Source organism: Haplochromis burtoni, unplaced genomic scaffold (genome assembly GCF_018398535.1).
Source record: "Haplochromis burtoni strain Fernald_Lab_line unplaced genomic scaffold, NCSU_Asbu1 Contig_252, whole genome shotgun sequence".
NCBI classification, from domain to species: Eukaryota; Metazoa; Chordata; class Actinopteri; order Cichliformes; family Cichlidae; genus Haplochromis; species Haplochromis burtoni.
Window position 1 is genome coordinate 883,105 of NW_024582613.1, and position 20,537 is coordinate 903,641.

Sequence of the window (20,537 nt, forward strand, 5' to 3'; positions counted from 1 at the left end):
AATTTCAGTTCTCCCTTGGGAGGGCCCCTCTCACTGCAGCGTGTTACATAATCAGAAGTTGCATATAAAATACTCATCTGGACAGAGAAAAATCCCAGTAAGAGAAACCAGACAAAAACCGGCAATCAGCATGTCTCTCGATCCAGAGAAGGTATGCCTGACATCTTTAAACCAAACTGTTGTTGTTGTTGTTGTTGCTTCAGCTAGAGTTTGCTCTAATTTTATGGTGTTTGTCTCTTGTTAAGCATGTAGAGCTAAGCTAATGACAATGGATTTATCAGTTAAAGTCGTGTAAATGCATGCATGAGCCATGTGGGTTCATTTTATTTTGCAAGTCAGAGGGTTTCTTTATCAATCAGCACCAGTGTTTTTGTTGAGCAGCAGCCAGACTTCCTCTCTGAGCACACCAAGTATTTTTGTGCTGTTAACCATTTGTGATCTCGCTCTCTCTTTAAAGAGGACTTGTATAAAACAGCTTGAAGCATGATCTGACTTCATTACCCACAGATGGCACTGCAGTACCTGATTACATTACATTACATTGATTTCTCAGCCTTGATAAAGACAGCAAGAGCCCTGGTCCTCATGATATTTCAGGGAAACTTTAACAAGCCTGAGAGCAGCTGAGTGGTATTTCTATTATACATTTAACTGGTTAGTACACAAACAAAGTGTCCTCACTCTGTAGAAACAGTCAGCCATTGTAACCAATGTAAAACTTAATTTGTACCATCTGCATTCATACTATGAGTAAAATTTATAACTTGCAAACAATATTTTCCCTGCTTTATATTCTCTCTGTGTGTGTGTTTTATTTATTTATGTACATATTAACTGCATCATAAGTGATTTATTGTTGTTTTTAATCATCATGATGCACAACAAGTGTCCTTTTTGGGACAATAAAGTGAATTTAAGTACACATTCAGATTTTTTAAAAAGTCTGGTTTTTGCTTTTTTCCCAAAGGCAGTTTTTCCTTCTCGACAACAACTGTTTGATTTCCATGGAGTCTCAATGATTCCCATTTTCACAACCAACTGGGAGAACGTTCAAAACTTTCAGGCCAGACCGGATGATATACTTATTGCAACATATCCCAAAGCAGGTCGGTCCAAGAAAGCGGTATAAACCTTTACAGCTCATCAAAGTGTGTGCATAGAGGTCAGTGTAGGGGTCATGTTAACTTCTTTTTCCCCCCTCTCACTTTAGGAACCACATGGGTCTCCCAGATTCTTGACCTGCTGTATTTTGGTCAGACAGAACGACAGAAAACCATCCCTATCTTTGAGAGAGTGCCCTTCCTGGAGATTGCCGTTCCACCTTTGTTTTCAGGTTTTTGATCAAATGTACCAATTTTACACAAACACCTACAAACCATTATGGATTGTTGGCCTCTTTTTCCTCAAACTTGACTAAAATCATATCGCTATGTTACCGTTGGTTAGTTGGTATTAACATTTTACACAGTCAAACTTGTGTTTTTTTCATCTTCATCCCTCCATGCAGGAAAAGACCTGGCAGACAAGCTGCCCACCACCCCTCGACTCATTAAGACTCATTTTCCTGTCCAGTTTGTGCCAAAGTCCTTCTGGGAACAAAACTGCAAGGTTGCATTTTCCTGTCTGTTGTTTGCATCAGCTCAGTGTATCATCAAGAAGCTGATAATAATACCGATAATAGTGCAGTTTTCCACTTGGCTTAAGTTAAACTTGAAGCCTACCAAGAGAATTTGAGATTCATTTGAGTTAGAGTTCGTTTTTCCTTTTTAAAAATCTTTTGTAGATTGTCTATGTAGCCCGCAATGCAAAGGACAACATGGTGTCTTTTTTCCATTTTGATCGCATGAATATTGCTCACCCAGAGCCTGGCGACTGGAGCAACTACATCCACAGATTCATGGAAGGAAAAAGTATGCATAAAATACTATATTAAAGTTATTTTCATTTACTGTATGACTGCTATTTTCCTGTTTCTGTGGCCCTAGTGGTGTTTGGCTCCTGGTATGACCATGTGAATGGCTGGTGGAAGAAGAAACAGACTTACTCAAACATTCACTACATGTTCTATGAAGATATGATTGAGGTAATCTGATTCCTTTGTGAGTTCCTTTCTCTTTACGCTACTTGCTTGAAGCTCTCATTTAGTAGCTTATAATGCTGTAATGATGGCTGTAATGTTGTGATGATACAGTTAGGTCCATAAGTATTTGGACAATGTCACATTTCTTTTGTAATTTTGCCTCTGTGTACCACCAGAAAGGCTGTTAAATCAAGCAGTCAGTTTGTTTTTGTCATGGCTACTGAACGGACTCACGCGCAGACAGTTCTTTTCAAGGAAACACAAAAGGGGATTTATTTACAATGGGGATCACCTTAGTGCAAAATATATGTACAGTGAGTTGGGAGGGGGTCCAGGGCTCCAGGGAGAGAAGGGGGGGGGGGGGGGGGAATCCACACACGCGCTTCCTTTTCCACTCAGTCACCGCCACCGCTCCTCCGCACACACGCACTCCTCTTCAGCCGCACTCGCTCCCACACTCCACACACTGCCCCACTTGGACAGGTCCGGTGATTTGGTCCAGAATCTACAGACAAGAAGTGCACGGTTAGTTCCACAACAGGAAAAACAAACAAAACTTCTTCGAATAAGCCGCGAGCACGAACTCAGGTAGTTTAACGTTCCAGCGGTGAGCTGCTCTGTGCCACTGCCTTAAATAGCAGCTGGGGAAATCAGCCCGATCAGCCGCAGGTGGACATCATCACACGGGTGCGTGGGCCAAGAGCGAGAGCCCGTAATGAGCTCCACCCAGGCAGAGAGGAGGAGGAGAGAAAGAAAACCAAAATGAACAACAACAAAACCTGTAGCCAGCGTGGGCCAGCCAGAGAGACACGGGGACCGTGACAGTTTTAACTTAAAAATAACTGGACACACTAATATAGTTACCGTATACCTATATGGACTTGCTTTGAGATGTACTTCGAGGCCTTTACTGCAGCCACCTTCAGGTGCTGCATGTGTGGATCTCTGTCTTCAGTAACTAAACTGCATGCTCTATTGGATTGAGAGCAGGTAACTGACTTTGCCACTGAAGACTATCCCCTTTCCTTCTCTTAAGAAATCTCTGGGTTGCTTCGAGTCGTTATTTGTTTATATTATGACGCACCGTCTCATCAGTTTTGCAGCATTTGGATAAATCTGAGCAGATAGTATAGCCCCGTCCACTTCTAAAACCATCCTGATACTTCTATCAGTAGACACATCATCAATAAACAGTGACTTTGTTCCACTGGCAGCTATACATGCCAAAACATCATCTCCACTATGTTTGACAGATAATGTGGTATGCTTAAGATCAGGGGTCTCCAGCTCCAGTCATCGAGAGCTACTGTCCTGCAGCCTTTAGATGCATCCCTACTCCAAATAACTCTTATCTATCTTTTCAGGACACTGAACGGGAAATAGACAAACTCTGCAGCTTCCTCAGTTTGTCCAATTCAGCTGAGGATAAGAAAATGATTGCAGGTGGAGTCCAGTTTGATAACATGAAAAAGAATGAGATGACCAACTATTCCACGTTCTCCATTTTAGATTTCAAGATTTCTCCCTTCATGAGAAAAGGTACATTGAACCATATTGTGATGCATGAGGTGATATTAGGAAAAATACCTGACTGATTTTTATCTGTGTCTCTGCAGGAAAGGTTGCTGACTGGAAGAACCACTTCACCGTCGCTCAGAATGAAGTGTTTGATGAAGACTACAAGAAGAAGATGAAAGATCCCACACTTCAGTTCCGCACTGAAATTTGAACAGAGCCAGGCATATAGAATGTAAAAAGGGTCACTGATTGACTTTATCTAAATCTTTAACTAAATCAATGTGCTTTATATTATTAATCACAAATTAAAAGGCATTTCATGTTTGAAAGTGAATATTTATGTCACTACAAACAAAAAAATATTGGACATTACCAGTAACACTGTACTGCAATACTGAAACTTTGGTGTGTAGATTAAAATGTATGAAGTAATACGAAAGTTTACTTTAAAGTTTTTTACTAAGTGCTAACAGCCCATTTTTTATTCTCTGTGTGTGATAAAAAAAATAAAAGGTAATGACTGGTCCATTTGTTTTGCAGGGTTTTCTATTTGATTTTATTCAGGTTTAGTTACATTCTACAGCCAGGTAAAAAATCTGCATTGTTCCGTCAAGAAATACCAAACTAGCAACAATGTATTGTTTGTGTAGCTGAAATCAATATGAATTCCTCTGTTGGGGGGTTTTGAGAATGTGGTTTACCCAAGACAAAATGAATACAACTATTCTTATCATATTTTAATTAGTCAATACTATTTATAAACTAAATATAAAATACAAATGTACCTTATCACAGGGGATCGTCCTCCTGGCCCTGGGAGCAGTATTGTCTAATAGGGTCTCCCATTAGAAATTGGTCACAAGGGAGGCACCAGATTAAGAGCGATTCAAAACATGCTAATGGAAATTCCTGCACCGTATAATCTCACCATGGGAAATCAAGGCCCCTCTTGGAGCCAGATTGGGGAGGGAGGTTGCCAGCTAGACTCTGGTGACTGGATCTGGATTAATGAGGCTTGTTCAGGCACAGCTTCAAGAAATCATATGAATCCATCATCCTGTGGGCCTACTATGCACAATGACAGGCACCAGGGCCAGGGTCAGTGTAATCTGGGTAGCAGGCAAAGGCAAGGGCTAGGCATATTGACAGCCCCAAAGCATCACAGACTTTGTTTTGTGGGAAGTGAACTGTCTTGCTAGCAGGAAAGAAACCTAGATAACTAGATATAGTTAGGTTCACCACGACATAAGGGTCCTGGAACCAAACTCCTGGAGAAGGGCTGGACTCATTCTTTTTCCAGAGTGGCCCATGGTGAAAGGTGCTGGTGAAGTCTGACTCACACGGCCTTGGCCAGCCGCTTGAAAAGGTATACCAGAGATGTAGAAGGCAGGAGAATAAACCAGCTGTTCTCCACAGAACCATCCAAGGTGTATTCTCAGTGGCAGGGGAACAATATGAGAACAGCAGCACCACCAAGTCTGGAGATGGAGTAATACTGGAAGAGCATATGGGACAAGGATGCTATGTATAACAACAATGTTCAGTGGCTCGTGAATCTAAGGGCAGACCACAGCAACCTCCCTAAACAGGGTCCGGGGAGGCTGTTACCCTGAGCAGGGTCCAGTAACCATCACAGTGCTAGACATCCAAGAAAGGGTCTCAAGTATGAAGGGCTGGACAGCACCAGGCCTGGACATGGTTCACGGCTAAAGAAGCCAGCTGCACTCAATGAACTTCTAGCAGCACAAATGAACCAGCTGCTAGTCAATAAGAGACACCCAGAATGGTGTCTGATGTCAGAAAGGCCAGAAAGTCCTGATGCCCAAGGATCCCCAGAATGGATCAGTCCTATCTAACTACCAGCCAATAACCTGGCTCAGTACAACATGGAAGCTCCTGTCCAGGCATCATAGCGGCTAAGATGAATAGGCATATGGCTCAAAACATGAGCGGGCACAGAAGGGAATTGGCACGAGTATCAATATCAGTGGAGTGAAACACCAGGTACTGGTAGACAGAGCAGCCGAGACTACAAACCCTGGCTCAACATCCTGTGCACTGCCTGGATTGACTACAAGAAGGCCCATGACTTGATGCCCCACAACTGGATCCTTTTTGGGAATGTGCTGCAGGTCTGAATGACAGGAAAGGATGTATATTTACAAATGAAATGAAGTTGACCAGGCAAAACATGACAACATTTTGTGTTCATATTGTCTGTAATGACACACAAGTCAAAGTAAATTTAGAAATCACTAATTTCTATACTTTTCCATACTGTCCCAAATTTTTCTGATTTGGTTTTGTATGAACAAGAGGGAAGTACTGGACTTTCACAACGTAACGCAAAACTCAGATACGCTGATAGTGGTGTGTTTCGCAACCAGACGTTTGGTAGAAAACACTCAGCTGGTGAGGGAGTAATGCATTCAAAGAAGCAAGGCAGAACCCAGATCATGTTCCTTAACCCTAAAAAGGTATGTATGATATCTCTAGGCAAGGCAAGGCAAGGCAAGTTTATTTGTATAGCACAATTCAACAACAAGAAAGGAAGACAGAGTTGGAAATAAATATGTACGTTTCATATCTGCTTAGAAGATTACAAAGGTTATAAAGGATACTTAGCATTTCCTCTAGAAACGGTGAGTCGTCCTGCCAAGCCCATCGACAACTTAGGTGGACTTGACATAAATCAGTGTTTTACAAAAAAAAAAAAAACAAACCCAAAAAACCCCACCACTACATGAAGGAGCAATTTGTTAAATGTTAAACCATCTGCTGATATGTTGGCCTTTTAAATCACTAAATATCAGTCTCTCTCCACAAGAGAGAGACAAAACACTTCACACAGATAAGCATGTGCTGCATGATATTGCATGATACTGACCGTCCAGTCTTGCTGTAATCCAATCGATACGGTCCAAACTGAGACAGTTTCAGATTAAAATACTGAGGAAGAGAAGATAACAAGAAATGAACAACACTCACTCTGCAGAATCTCTTCCCGTGACAACTCCATAGCAAATTTATGTCTACGGTTGGAACTGAACCAGCAAACCTTTGCTTGCAAAATAAATGTGTTAAATAGTAATAGTAATAATAATGTAGCTTGCCATCACCAGTGTGTGAATTTGTCAGCAAAACCAAACAAAAGCCCATAATCTGTGTTTCTTCAAAATTTCTGTGCAAATTTTTCTGTTTAATAAGTTATTTATACATTCACACAAAACCTTTTTAAAATCCATCTTCTCCCCCGCAAAAATGGTTGGTGATGAACTACATAAGTATGATGGTGACAGGTATCAGTTTCCATTATTTTCTTAACCAACTTCAGTGCACACTTCAGGTACAATTTGTTAAAACAAACAACCTGTCAAACAAAGAAACATTTATTTGATAAAAAGGTCTCAGTACCTTTGCTCCAGATGTTATGTCCACAGCCTCCGCAATATCCTCCTGTGAGATCATACACGTGTCCTCATCTTCATCTCCTTCTAAAAACCTGAGATCAGGGACAAACATCACTCATGTGTTTTTAAATCACATGATATCTGTCACAGAGTACGATCTAACACAAAGAGGTGAGCATCATTTAAAGGACATTACCCTGCCTCCTCCGGGAGGAGAAGGTCAAACCGTGCTGCTTGTTTCTGGGCCATTTCTGAAGCGTCTTCTGAGCGAGCTATGATATCTCTCAGCTTGTGCTGCTTACGGTGAGGCTATTACAAAACGAAAGAGAAATCAGACGAAAGACAAGCGCTGAAAAAAAGAGCATACTATTTTAAAGAAGAGCCACTCAGATGCTTACCTTTTTAAGTTTATCTTTCCTCTTGAATTTTTGCAATCTGTCTTCTGGAATAGGAGCAGGGCCTGGGAATGGATCAGACTTCTGAAAGAATATGAACATCAGTTAGAACAATATATAATATACAGTCCTATATTACCTATACTAAAATGTAACAGCAGACTGAATCATGATAAACATTAAATGCTATCTTCTTCTGGTCGTAAGTGGTGCTTCAAACTTAAATATTACTGCTAAAAGATTCAGTACAACACTCATGAATCATCATGGGAGATTAGGCATGCCTGGCTACCTTTGTTTACATAATAATCTGCTTTTTGGGGGATATTTGGAAGATTTTGCAGTGTAATAGCAGTACAAAGGCGATGCATAGGCTGTTTAGTGCAAATAAGAATACCCCAAACTGCATCTTAAACATATTCCAATGCAACACAGGACCTCACTACAACAGTTTAAGCAAGAGCAAGAAATGATGGCGTGATTTTTGTCTGTCAATAGTAATTCGTGTACTCTTACCTCTGGCTTGACTTTCTCTCCATCACTTGGACTTTGGTCTTGTTTTCGCTTCTTTGCCTTCTGTGTCTTGTCCTCCTCCTGCCGCAGAGCCTCTTTGCTCTGTTCTCCGTCGCTTTTAACTTTGTTTTCATCCTTCCGTTCCTCCTCCTGGAGCTCCTGCCAGTATCGAGCAGGCAGCTGTAAGATAGGAGCGAACAGTGGCAAGTTAGAAGAAGTGACTATAACGTATTTCGTTATTTAAGCCCAGAAACTTTTTACACTGGTCTTCGCCCCCGTGTGGGGCTACTCACATTAGCCGCTTGACGCTAGCAAGAAAAAACTACCTTACGTTTACTGTTTATTAGTTATAAAACTGCGTTCCTCAGCTGCAGTCACCAATAGCTTCAAACGGCTGCGACGATATGCTTCTAGAAATTATTTATCTATATTTACCTTCTTCTTTTTACCCACGTGTGTCTCATCCACCGATGCCTCGCCGGGTGACGCCATCTCTGTTGTGTACGTTTTTCTTCTTCTGCATTAACGGCTTCAATAAACTGTATCTGTACATGATGATCGCCACCGTTCGGTCTGAAAGGGTTACTGCATCGGCTTATAGGTTCAGTATGTGCATAAAAAAAGAAATCTTTATAGTTCATTTAATGATATTCTCTCTTTGTAACAGGATTAAGATAATAAAAAAAATCGACTTTTTTCTTTCCCTGCATATTTCAAATCTTTTATTTCAGTCTTGTATTCATCTTAGCCTTTTAATGTTGTCTCATGGTACCACCTAGTGGGTTAAAAGGGAATAAAGGTTTCCCTTCATCAAGTTCCTAAGTAACAAAAAAATAAATAAAAATGAATTAATAAAAACACTAGGGATAATCACGACAAAATATCCTAGGAAATTAAAGAACAATTAATAGAAACAATCAATTAAAAATACATAATAAAAGATGGTTATAACAAAATAAAAGTCTTAAACTGTTTTTCAAAGGAGTCCACAGAGTGGGAGACTATCCACAGACCAGAGTTATTCAAGTTTTTGTAATGATCTAATTAGTGTTTATTTTTTATTTTGCTTTGACTTTTGGCTTTTAATTCAGTCTAGTTGCAGTATACCCAAGAGAATTTGCTCGTTTCAGTTTAATCTTTACTTTTTTTGAAAATGTTTAGTTTCTATTAGTTTCAGTCTTATTTTTAGTTGCTATTCATTATTATTGGATCGTGCAATGCTCACAGTCTTGTAGACATCAAAAGACTCAATAAATGTTTCCATCAAAGCCTCATCTGGCAAGTTTTGATAAAAAATAAAATAAAATTCCCCCCAAATAACAAACACTAATACTATATTTACTCTTTGAAAACTAATGAACATTTTTTTTAAAGTTCACAGATTAATTTTAGTTTGTTTTAACTTTTTATAAGTTTAGTTTTTAAAAATATGATATATTTAGATTTTTTATTTTACTGAATTTCTTTTTCACATCTAGTTTTAATTTTTAGTTTAGTTTTAGTGAGCTATAATAACCTTGCCACAGACTGAAATACTCTGTCCCCGCAGTCTTTAGTCTCAACAGAAACTAATACGTTTTTAGCCTGCACTTAAAGTCTTCTCATAGAAGTGTGTTTAAGAAGAAGCTCGATGCCTCAGAGTCACAGGGTGGTGGAGCCCTTCACCCCTAACATAATTTGAAAGGTGGGGTACAGCATGAACTTACTGCCAGCCTATAGCAGGGCTCTCTCTTTAACATGCTAATTAATCATTCCTACCATATTCTTCTGACTCTTTTCTTTAGAGTTGATCTTGCTTGTACGTTACCCCTCTGAATAGTGTTTGTGTGATCTTTGGTCTTAGAATGTGTTTTGCAAGCTAAAATCTGCAACTTCCTTTTTGTTCAAACAAACCCAATGTGCAGTTGTAATTTTTAACTTTTCATTTATTTTTCAGTTCCTTCTGTGAACATCAATTCTGGTTTTATGTTTACATTTCAAAGATTATATTTTGATGTTTGTGATTTTAATAATAAGTTCCATTAAACTGACCTGCAAAAAATGACTTATCGTTTGTCACTACAGTAACTATGATACTGATGTTCTAACTATTGTCCCCATATTAAAAATGTAAGCATAAAACACATGCATGCAGGAGATTTTTGCTATCTTTTTAATACTTGCGAAAGTAGTTAAGCATAACTGCTAAACTGGAACAATAATGCTGATAAAGGCCACAAGCCCAGAAATGTTTTTACTCTCCTTGATGTGTCTTTAAAGTAGATTAACTCCAGCCAGAAAGCCTATTCTCTTTATCTACAGCTATGTTGGATTTGAAAATCAAGATTTCCTTCTGACTTTTAAAAGCTTACCTTTCAAAGGGGAACACATTTGTTCCCTCACTTAAACCTCTGTACAGTCATAAATAAAAAGCTTTGTCATTGCATGACATTGCTTTTTGTTCAGTGGTCATGTGATAATATTACTGTAACGTCATCCAAACTTCTAATCAATGTATTGTATATCGTGCATTTGCAATACTGTCCATTTAAAATGTCATACCAAATAAAGTGATTTGAATGCATGAGTAATGTTTTCATTGACACAATTCTAGGATTCATTTAGATCCTAGAATAGGAAAAGAAATGCTCCCAACAAAAGGATCCGGAAGTCAGGGAAGGGCTGGAATTTCAGTTCTCCCTTGGGAGGGCCCCTCTCACTGCAGCGTGTTACATAATCAGAAGTTGCATATAAAATACTCATCTGGACAGAGAAAAATCCCAGTAAGAGAAACCAGACAAAAACCGGCAATCAGCATGTCTCTCGATCCAGAGAAGGTATGCCTGACATCTTTAAACCAAACTGTTGTTGTTGTTGTTGTTGCTTCAGCTAGAGTTTGCTCTAATTTTATGGTGTTTGTCTCTTGTTAAGCATGTAGAGCTAAGCTAATGACAATGGATTTATCAGTTAAAGTCGTGTAAATGCATGCATGAGCCATGTGGGTTCATTTTATTTTGCAAGTCAGAGGGTTTCTTTATCAATCAGCACCAGTGTTTTTGTTGAGCAGCAGCCAGACTTCCTCTCTGAGCACACCAAGTATTTTTGTGCTGTTAACCATTTGTGATCTCGCTCTCTCTTTAAAGAGGACTTGTATAAAACAGCTTGAAGCATGATCTGACTTCATTACCCACAGATGGCACTGCAGTACCTGATTACATTACATTACATTGATTTCTCAGCCTTGATAAAGACAGCAAGAGCCCTGGTCCTCATGATATTTCAGGGAAACTTTAACAAGCCTGAGAGCAGCTGAGTGGTATTTCTATTATACATTTAACTGGTTAGTACACAAACAAAGTGTCCTCACTCTGTAGAAACAGTCAGCCATTGTAACCAATGTAAAACTTAATTTGTACCATCTGCATTCATACTATGAGTAAAATTTATAACTTGCAAACAATATTTTCCCTGCTTTATATTCTCTCTGTGTGTGTGTTTTATTTATTTATGTACATATTAACTGCATCATAAGTGATTTATTGTTGTTTTTAATCATCATGATGCACAACAAGTGTCCTTTTTGGGACAATAAAGTGAATTTAAGTACACATTCAGATTTTTTAAAAAGTCTGGTTTTTGCTTTTTTCCCAAAGGCAGTTTTTCCTTCTCGACAACAACTGTTTGATTTCCATGGAGTCTCAATGATTCCCATTTTCACAACCAACTGGGAGAACGTTCAAAACTTTCAGGCCAGACCGGATGATATACTTATTGCAACATATCCCAAAGCAGGTCGGTCCAAGAAAGCGGTATAAACCTTTACAGCTCATCAAAGTGTGTGCATAGAGGTCAGTGTAGGGGTCATGTTAACTTCTTTTTCCCCCCTCTCACTTTAGGAACCACATGGGTCTCCCAGATTCTTGACCTGCTGTATTTTGGTCAGACAGAACGACAGAAAACCATCCCTATCTTTGAGAGAGTGCCCTTCCTGGAGATTGCCGTTCCACCTTTGTTTTCAGGTTTTTGATCAAATGTACCAATTTTACACAAACACCTACAAACCATTATGGATTGTTGGCCTCTTTTTCCTCAAACTTGACTAAAATCATATCGCTATGTTACCGTTGGTTAGTTGGTATTAACATTTTACACAGTCAAACTTGTGTTTTTTTCATCTTCATCCCTCCATGCAGGAAAAGACCTGGCAGACAAGCTGCCCACCACCCCTCGACTCATTAAGACTCATTTTCCTGTCCAGTTTGTGCCAAAGTCCTTCTGGGAACAAAACTGCAAGGTTGCATTTTCCTGTCTGTTGTTTGCATCAGCTCAGTGTATCATCAAGAAGCTGATAATAATACCGATAATAGTGCAGTTTTCCACTTGGCTTAAGTTAAACTTGAAGCCTACCAAGAGAATTTGAGATTCATTTGAGTTAGAGTTCGTTTTTCCTTTTTAAAAATCTTTTGTAGATTGTCTATGTAGCCCGCAATGCAAAGGACAACATGGTGTCTTTTTTCCATTTTGATCGCATGAATATTGCTCACCCAGAGCCTGGCGACTGGAGCAACTACATCCACAGATTCATGGAAGGAAAAAGTATGCATAAAATACTATATTAAAGTTATTTTCATTTACTGTATGACTGCTATTTTCCTGTTTCTGTGGCCCTAGTGGTGTTTGGCTCCTGGTATGACCATGTGAATGGCTGGTGGAAGAAGAAACAGACTTACTCAAACATTCACTACATGTTCTATGAAGATATGATTGAGGTAATCTGATTCCTTTGTGAGTTCCTTTCTCTTTACGCTACTTGCTTGAAGCTCTCATTTAGTAGCTTATAATGCTGTAATGATGGCTGTAATGTTGTGATGATACAGTTAGGTCCATAAGTATTTGGACAATGTCACATTTCTTTTGTAATTTTGCCTTTGTGTACCACAAAGGCTTTAAAAGCATAGTTGTCATGGCTACTGAACGGACTCACGCGCAGACAGTTCTTTTCAAGGAAACACAAAAGGGGATTTATTTACAATGGGGATCACCTTAGTGCAAAATATATGTACAGTGAGTTGGGAGGGGGTCCAGGGCTCCAGGGAGAGAAGGGGGGGGGGGGGGGGGAATCCACACACGCGCTTCCTTTTCCACTCAGTCACCGCCACCGCTCCTCCGCACACACGCACTCCTCTTCAGCCGCACTCGCTCCCACACTCCACACACTGCCCCACTTGGACAGGTCCGGTGATTTGGTCCAGAATCTACAGACAAGAAGTGCACGGTTAGTTCCACAACAGGAAAAACAAACAAAACTTCTTCGAATAAGCCGCGAGCACGAACTCAGGTAGTTTAACGTTCCAGCGGTGAGCTGCTCTGTGCCACTGCCTTAAATAGCAGCTGGGGAAATCAGCCCGATCAGCCGCAGGTGGACATCATCACACGGGTGCGTGGGCCAAGAGCGAGAGCCCGTAATGAGCTCCACCCAGGCAGAGAGGAGGAGGAGAGAAAGAAAACCAAAATGAACAACAACAAAACCTGTAGCCAGCGTGGGCCAGCCAGAGAGACACGGGGACCGTGACAGTTTTAACTTAAAAATAACTGGACACACTAATATAGTTACCGTATACCTATATGGACTTGCTTTGAGATGTACTTCGAGGCCTTTACTGCAGCCACCTTCAGGTGCTGCATGTGTGGATCTCTGTCTTCAGTAACTAAACTGCATGCTCTATTGGATTGAGAGCAGGTAACTGACTTTGCCACTGAAGACTATCCCCTTTCCTTCTCTTAAGAAATCTCTGGGTTGCTTCGAGTCGTTATTTGTTTATATTATGACGCACCGTCTCATCAGTTTTGCAGCATTTGGATAAATCTGAGCAGATAGTATAGCCCCGTCCACTTCTAAAACCATCCTGATACTTCTATCAGTAGACACATCATCAATAAACAGTGACTTTGTTCCACTGGCAGCTATACATGCCAAAACATCATCTCCACTATGTTTGACAGATAATGTGGTATGCTTAAGATCAGGGGTCTCCAGCTCCAGTCATCGAGAGCTACTGTCCTGCAGCCTTTAGATGCATCCCTACTCCAAATAACTCTTATCTATCTTTTCAGGACACTGAACGGGAAATAGACAAACTCTGCAGCTTCCTCAGTTTGTCCAATTCAGCTGAGGATAAGAAAATGATTGCAGGTGGAGTCCAGTTTGATAACATGAAAAAGAATGAGATGACCAACTATTCCACGTTCTCCATTTTAGATTTCAAGATTTCTCCCTTCATGAGAAAAGGTACATTGAACCATATTGTGATGCATGAGGTGATATTAGGAAAAATACCTGACTGATTTTTATCTGTGTCTCTGCAGGAAAGGTTGCTGACTGGAAGAACCACTTCACCGTCGCTCAGAATGAAGTGTTTGATGAAGACTACAAGAAGAAGATGAAAGATCCCACACTTCAGTTCCGCACTGAAATTTGAACAGAGCCAGGCATATAGAATGTAAAAAGGGTCACTGATTGACTTTATCTAAATCTTTAACTAAATCAATGTGCTTTATATTATTAATCACAAATTAAAAGGCATTTCATGTTTGAAAGTGAATATTTATGTCACTACAAACAAAAAAATATTGGACATTACCAGTAACACTGTACTGCAATACTGAAACTTTGGTGTGTAGATTAAAATTTAATAAAATAAGAAAGTTTTTAAAGTTTTTTACTAAGTTCTAACAGCCCATTTTTTATTCTCTGTGTGTGATAAAAAAAATAAAAGGTAATGACTGGTCCATTTGTTTTGCAGGGTTTTCTATTTGATTTTATTCAGGTTTAGTTACATTCTACAGCCAGGTAAAAAATCTGCATTGTTCCGTCAAGAAATACCAAACTAGCAACAATGTATTGTTTGTGTAGCTGAAATCAATATGAATTCCTCTGTTGGGGGGTTTTGAGAATGTGGTTTACCCAAGACAAAATGATACAACTATTCTTATCATATTTTAATTAGTCAATACTATTTATAAACTAAATATAAAATACAAATGTACCTTATCACAGGGGATCGTCCTCCTGGCCCTGGGAGCAGTATTGTCTAATAGGGTCTCCCATTAGAAATTGGTCACAAGGGAGGCACCAGATTAAGAGCGATTCAAAACATGCTAATGGAAATTCCTGCACCGTATAATCTCACCATGGGAAATCAAGGCCCCTCTTGGAGCCAGATTGGGGAGGGAGGTTGCCAGCTAGACTCTGGTGACTGGATCTGGATTAATGAGGCTTGTTCAGGCACAGCTTCAAGAAATCATATGAATCCATCATCCTGTGGGCCTACTATGCACAATGACAGGCACCAGGGCCAGGGTCAGTGTAATCTGGGTAGCAGGCAAAGGCAAGGGCTAGGCATATTGACAGCCCCAAAGCATCACAGACTTTGTTTTGTGGGAAGTGAACTGTCTTGCTAGCAGGAAAGAAACCTAGATAACTAGATATAGTTAGGTTCACCACGACATAAGGGTCCTGGAACCAAACTCCTGGAGAAGGGCTGGACTCATTCTTTTTCCAGAGTGGCCCATGGTGAAAGGTGCTGGTGAAGTCTGACTCACACGGCCTTGGCCAGCCGCTTGAAAAGGTATACCAGAGATGTAGAAGGCAGGAGAATAAACCAGCTGTTCTCCACAGAACCATCCAAGGTGTATTCTCAGTGGCAGGGGAACAATATGAGAACAGCAGCACCACCAAGTCTGGAGATGGAGTAATACTGGAAGAGCATATGGGACAAGGATGCTATGTATAACAACAATGTTCAGTGGCTCGTGAATCTAAGGGCAGACCACAGCAACCTCCCTAAACAGGGTCCGGGGAGGCTGTTACCCTGAGCAGGGTCCAGTAACCATCACAGTGCTAGACATCCAAGAAAGGGTCTCAAGTATGAAGGGCTGGACAGCACCAGGCCTGGACATGGTTCACGGCTAAAGAAGCCAGCTGCACTCAATGAACTTCTAGCAGCACAAATGAACCAGCTGCTAGTCAATAAGAGACACCCAGAATGGTGTCTGATGTCAGAAAGGCCAGAAAGTCCTGATGCCCAAGGATCCCCAGAATGGATCAGTCCTATCTAACTACCAGCCAATAACCTGGCTCAGTACAACATGGAAGCTCCTGTCCAGGCATCATAGCGGCTAAGATGAATAGGCATATGGCTCAAAACATGAGCGGGCACAGAAGGGAATTGGCACGAGTATCAATATCAGTGGAGTGAAACACCAGGTACTGGTAGACAGAGCAGCCGAGACTACAAACCCTGGCTCAACATCCTGTGCACTGCCTGGATTGACTACAAGAAGGCCCATGACTTGATGCCCCACAACTGGATCCTTTTTGGGAATGTGCTGCAGGTCTGAATGACAGGAAAGGATGTATATTTACAAATGAAATGAAGTTGACCAGGCAAAACATGACAACATTTTGTGTTCATATTGTCTGTAATGACACACAAGTCAAAGTAAATTTAGAAATCACTAATTTCTATACTTTTCCATACTGTCCCAAATTTTTCTGATTTGGTTTTGTATGAACAAGAGGGAAGTACTGGACTTTCACAACGTAACGCAAAACTCAGATACGCTGATAGTGGTGTGTTTCGCAACCAGACGTTTGGTAGAAAACACTCAGCTGGTGAGGGAGTAATGCATTCAAAGAAGCAAGGCAGAACCCAGATCATGTTCCTTAACCCTAAAAAGGTATGTATGATATCTCTAGGCAAGGCAAGGCAAGGCAAGTTTATTTGTATAGCACAATTCAACAACAAGGTGATTCAAAGTGCTTTACAGAGACATTAGAAACAAGAACAAATAAAAAGCATGATTTAAAATTGATTAAAACAAGCAAACAACTAACTAATTAACAAACAAACAAACAACAGTATATAAAATCAAAACAGATAAAATCAGAACAGTAGATAAAATCAGTAGTTAAATGTAAGTTTTGAAATTTAAGCTTAAAAGTGTGGATTTGGTGCTTTATTCAAATGCAGCTGAGAACAGGTGAGTCTTCAACCTGGATTTAAATAAACTGAGTGTTTCAGCTGATCTGAGGCTTTCTGGGAGTTTGTTCCAGATATAAGGAGCATAAAAGCTGAATGCAGCTTCTCCGTGTCTGGTTCTGACTCTGGGAACTGATAAAAGACCGGATCCAGATGACCTGAGGGATCTGGAAGGTTCATACTGGGTCAGGAGGTCACTGATGTATTTTGGTCCTAAACCATTCAGAGCTTTATAGGCCAGCATCAGAACTTTAAAGTCTATCCTCTGACGGACAGGCAGCCAGTGTAAAGACCTCAGAGCTGGACTGATGTGGTCCACTTTTTTGGTCTTAGTGAGGACTCGAGCAGCAGAGTTCTGAATGAGCTGTAGTTGTCTGACTGATTTTTTAGGTAGACCTGTAAAGATGCTGTTACAGTAATCAAGCCTACTAAAGATGAATGCATGGACTAGTTTTTCCAGGTCCTGTTGAGACATCAGATCTTTTATCCTTGATATATTCTTGAGGTGATAGTAAGCTGACTTTGTTATTGTCTTAATGTGTTTTTCTAAGTTTAGGTCTGCATCCATCACTACACCCAAATTTCTCGCCTGGTTTGTGGTTTTTAGATGTATAGATTGAAGTTCTCTGGTGACCTGTAATCGTTTTTCTTTGGCGCCAAAGACTATTACCTCAGTTTTGTTTTTGTTTAGCTGGAGAAAATTGTGGCACAACCAGTCATTGATTTCCTCAATGCATTTACCAAGAGCCTGTACAGGGCCTCGGTCTCCTGGTGACATTGTGATATATATTTGTGTGTCATCTGCATAGCTGTGATAGTTTATTTTGTTGTTGTTTATAATCTGTGCCAGTGGGAGCATGTAGATGTTAAACAGAAGGGGTCCCAAGATGGAACCTTGGGGAACTCCACATGTGATACTTGTCTGCTCAGATGTGAAGTTACCTATTGATACAAAGTATTTCCTGTTTTCTAAGTATGTTTTGAACCAGTTTAGTACAGTTCCTGAAAGACCTGCCCAGTTCTCCAGTCGTTTGAGTAATATGTTGTGGTCAACTGTATCAAATGCTGCACTGAGATCCAGTAAAACTAAGACTGACATTTTTCCACTGTCTGTATTCAGACATATGTCATTAAACACTTTGGTCAGAGCGGTTTCAGTGCTGTGGTTCTGTCTAAAACCTGACTGGAAGGCATCGTAGCAATTATTCTGTTTTAAGAAGTAACTGAGCTGTTGAGAAACTGCTTTTTCAATGATCTTACTTAAAAATGGGAGATTTGAGATCGGCCTGTAGTTGTTCATTTGTGTCTTGTCAAGATTGTCCTTTTTCAGTATAGGTTTGATTACAGCAGTTTTTAGTGATTCTGGAAACACACCTGATAATAAAGAAAAGTTGACGATCTGTAACAGGTCTGACTCTAAAGTCTTTGAGACCTTTTTGAAAAAACTTGTTGGCAGGACATCTAAACAGCAGGAGGAGGAGTTCAGTTGACCTAAGATGTCCTCCAGGTCTTTGCTGTTAATAGGTTGAAACTGTTTCATGGTGTTTAAACAGTTTTTTGGTGGACACAGTACATATCCTGGATCTGCTGTTGATGTACCAATTGCTTGTCTAATTTTTTGGATTTTTCTGTGAAGAATTTGGCAAAGTCATTGCAGGCCATGGTCGAATGAAGTTCAGCTGCCACTGACACAGGAGGGTTTGTTAGCCTGTCAACTGTAGAAAATAAGACCCGAGCATTATGGCTGTTTTTAGTGATGATGTCAGAGAAGTAGGACCTCCTTGCATTCCTCAGTTGTAAATTATAATTGTGAAGTTTCTCTTTATAAATGTCATAATGAACCTGGAGGTTTGTTTTTCTCCATCTGCGCTCAGCTTTCCTACACTCTCTTTTTTCATTTTTCACCAGTGTGGAGTTTCTCCATGGAGACTTTTTCCTTCCAGAGATAACCTTCACCTTAATGGGAGCAATAGTGTCCATTACATTTAACATGTTAGCATTGAAGCTATTGACGAGCTCATTGACTGACCCTCTGGACAGGTCAGGTGTTAATGGGAAGACCTGGTTAAAGATTGCACTACTGTGTTCAGTTATACACCGTTTTGTGATCACTGTTGTTGATATATTTGTGTGGGCTGAGATTTTACTTTCAAAGAAAACACAGTAATGATCAGACAGGCCCACATCAGACACAGTAACCTTTGAAATGCTCAGGCCTTTGGAGATCAGTAGGTCAAGAGTGTGTCCTCTATTATGTGTGGCCTCTGTTACATGCTGAGTCAGCCCAAAGTTGCCCAGAGTGTTACTCAGGTCTTTAGTCCCTTTGTCCTGAGGGTTGTCCACATGAATGTTAAAATCCCCAGCAATAATTACACAGTCAAAATCAACACAGATCACAGACAGCAGTTCACTGAGGTCATTAAAAAAGTCTGTGCAGTATTTGGGAGGCCTGTAAACATTAAGAAACACAACTTTGGATGGGGCCTTCAGCTGTAAAGCCACATATTCAAAAGACTGAAAACTTCCAGGAGATAGCTGCTTACATTGAAATGATTCATTAAATAAGACAGCAACCCCTCCTCCTCTCCTGCTCGCCCTGACCTCACTGATAAAACTGTAGTTAGGAGGGGTCGTCTCGATGAGAACAGCTCCACTGTTACTTTGGTCCAACCAAGTTTCAGTTAAAAACATAAAATCAAGGCTGTGCTCAGTGATTAAATCATTAATTAAAAATGTTTTCCCAGCTAAAGATCTAACGTTTAATAAAGCCAACTTAAGTGTTTTAGAGGTATTACTTGTCCCCTCGTGTTTGGGAGCAGTCTGTGGCACACAAGGTATGTTTACTATGTTTAAAGATCTTTTAGAGTGCAGCTCTCTGTGTTTTGACCAGGCCACATGTCTCCTGTCACCTAAAAGTACAGAAATTTTAAAACCTTCTAGTAAACAGGGTCCCAGCTTCTCCTGGGAAAAGTCATCACTGCCATAATCCTCACAGCCCGGACCCTCCACACATCACACATCAGACTGCGGAGACAGGGCATGAAGAGGAACTAAGGGGGGCGAGGCTGGGCAATGTGACTTCGATTGCTCTGTTGAGGGTGGGGCTCGATGGCGAACCTTTGGCCGCTCTGGTGGGGGGTTTATGGGGGACAAAAAGGGATTGGGACGGGGGGTAGATCTGAGCCCAGCATTGACCCGCTCCATCATCTCCTCAGTGAATTTCAGGTGTGGGGAGGAGGGAGAAAGGGAGGGGGAGGAGGGTGATGGCCTGTCAGGGGTTTGGGGGACTGGGGAAGGTCGTGGTCCCTTGTCCTGGTCGTTGGTGTTGTTGAGAGAGTTGGAGGCAAATAGGGACCCCTCTTCTTGCCTTAGATGTCTCTCCTTTCTGAGGCTCTTCCCGGGTGGGGGCAAATGGAGCTCCTCCTCAAGGTTTCTGCTGGGCTTTGTCTGTTCTTGGAGTACTGTTTGTTCCTCTTTATGAGATAACTCCTCGTTTATCTCAGCCTTGGCACCAAGCACAGATGGATGACGTATGGAATAAAACAAGTTGGAGGTGAACAGTTTCACCCCTGACTTGTTAAAATTAAATCCATTTGCTTTA

The 20,537-nt window shown here is 40.6% G+C and overlaps 3 protein-coding genes across 4 annotated transcripts; 2 read left to right on the plus strand and 1 right to left on the minus strand.

The window, feature by feature from the left end:
* On the plus strand, positions 1-4,124 carry LOC106632306 (cytosolic sulfotransferase 1). Its single transcript, XM_014338967.2, has 8 exons — positions 1-151; positions 968-1,106; positions 1,211-1,333; positions 1,508-1,608; positions 1,784-1,910; positions 1,986-2,083; positions 3,445-3,619; positions 3,697-4,124. The coding sequence occupies exons 1-8, from the start codon at positions 131-133 to the stop codon at positions 3,807-3,809; spliced, it is 897 nt and encodes a 298-aa protein (XP_014194453.1). The 5' UTR covers positions 1-130; the 3' UTR covers positions 3,810-4,124.
* A 2,037-nt stretch (positions 4,125-6,161) lies between these two features.
* Positions 6,162-8,457, minus strand: LOC121815617 (WD repeat-containing protein 46-like). Of its 2 annotated transcripts, none has more exons than XM_042227277.1 (6): positions 8,352-8,457; positions 7,920-8,096; positions 7,407-7,484; positions 7,205-7,317; positions 7,013-7,100; positions 6,162-6,547 (listed from the first exon to the last, which is right to left on the minus strand). In XM_042227277.1, the coding sequence occupies exons 1-6, from the start codon at positions 8,406-8,408 to the stop codon at positions 6,401-6,403; spliced, it is 660 nt and encodes a 219-aa protein (XP_042083211.1). In that variant the 5' UTR covers positions 8,409-8,457; the 3' UTR covers positions 6,162-6,400. The 2 variants fall into 2 exon arrangements, with proteins under 2 accessions (XP_042083211.1, XP_042083210.1); XM_042227276.1 differs by having other exon boundaries at positions 6,165-6,547; positions 7,407-7,487.
* A 2,124-nt stretch (positions 8,458-10,581) lies between these two features.
* Positions 10,582-14,578, plus strand: LOC121815618 (cytosolic sulfotransferase 1-like). Its single transcript, XM_042227280.1, has 8 exons — positions 10,582-10,732; positions 11,549-11,687; positions 11,792-11,914; positions 12,089-12,189; positions 12,365-12,491; positions 12,567-12,664; positions 14,010-14,184; positions 14,262-14,578. Exons 1-8 carry the CDS (start codon positions 10,712-10,714, stop codon positions 14,372-14,374), a joined length of 897 nt encoding a protein of 298 aa, XP_042083214.1. The 5' UTR covers positions 10,582-10,711; the 3' UTR covers positions 14,375-14,578.
* Positions 14,579-20,537: the final 5,959 nt, after the last annotated feature.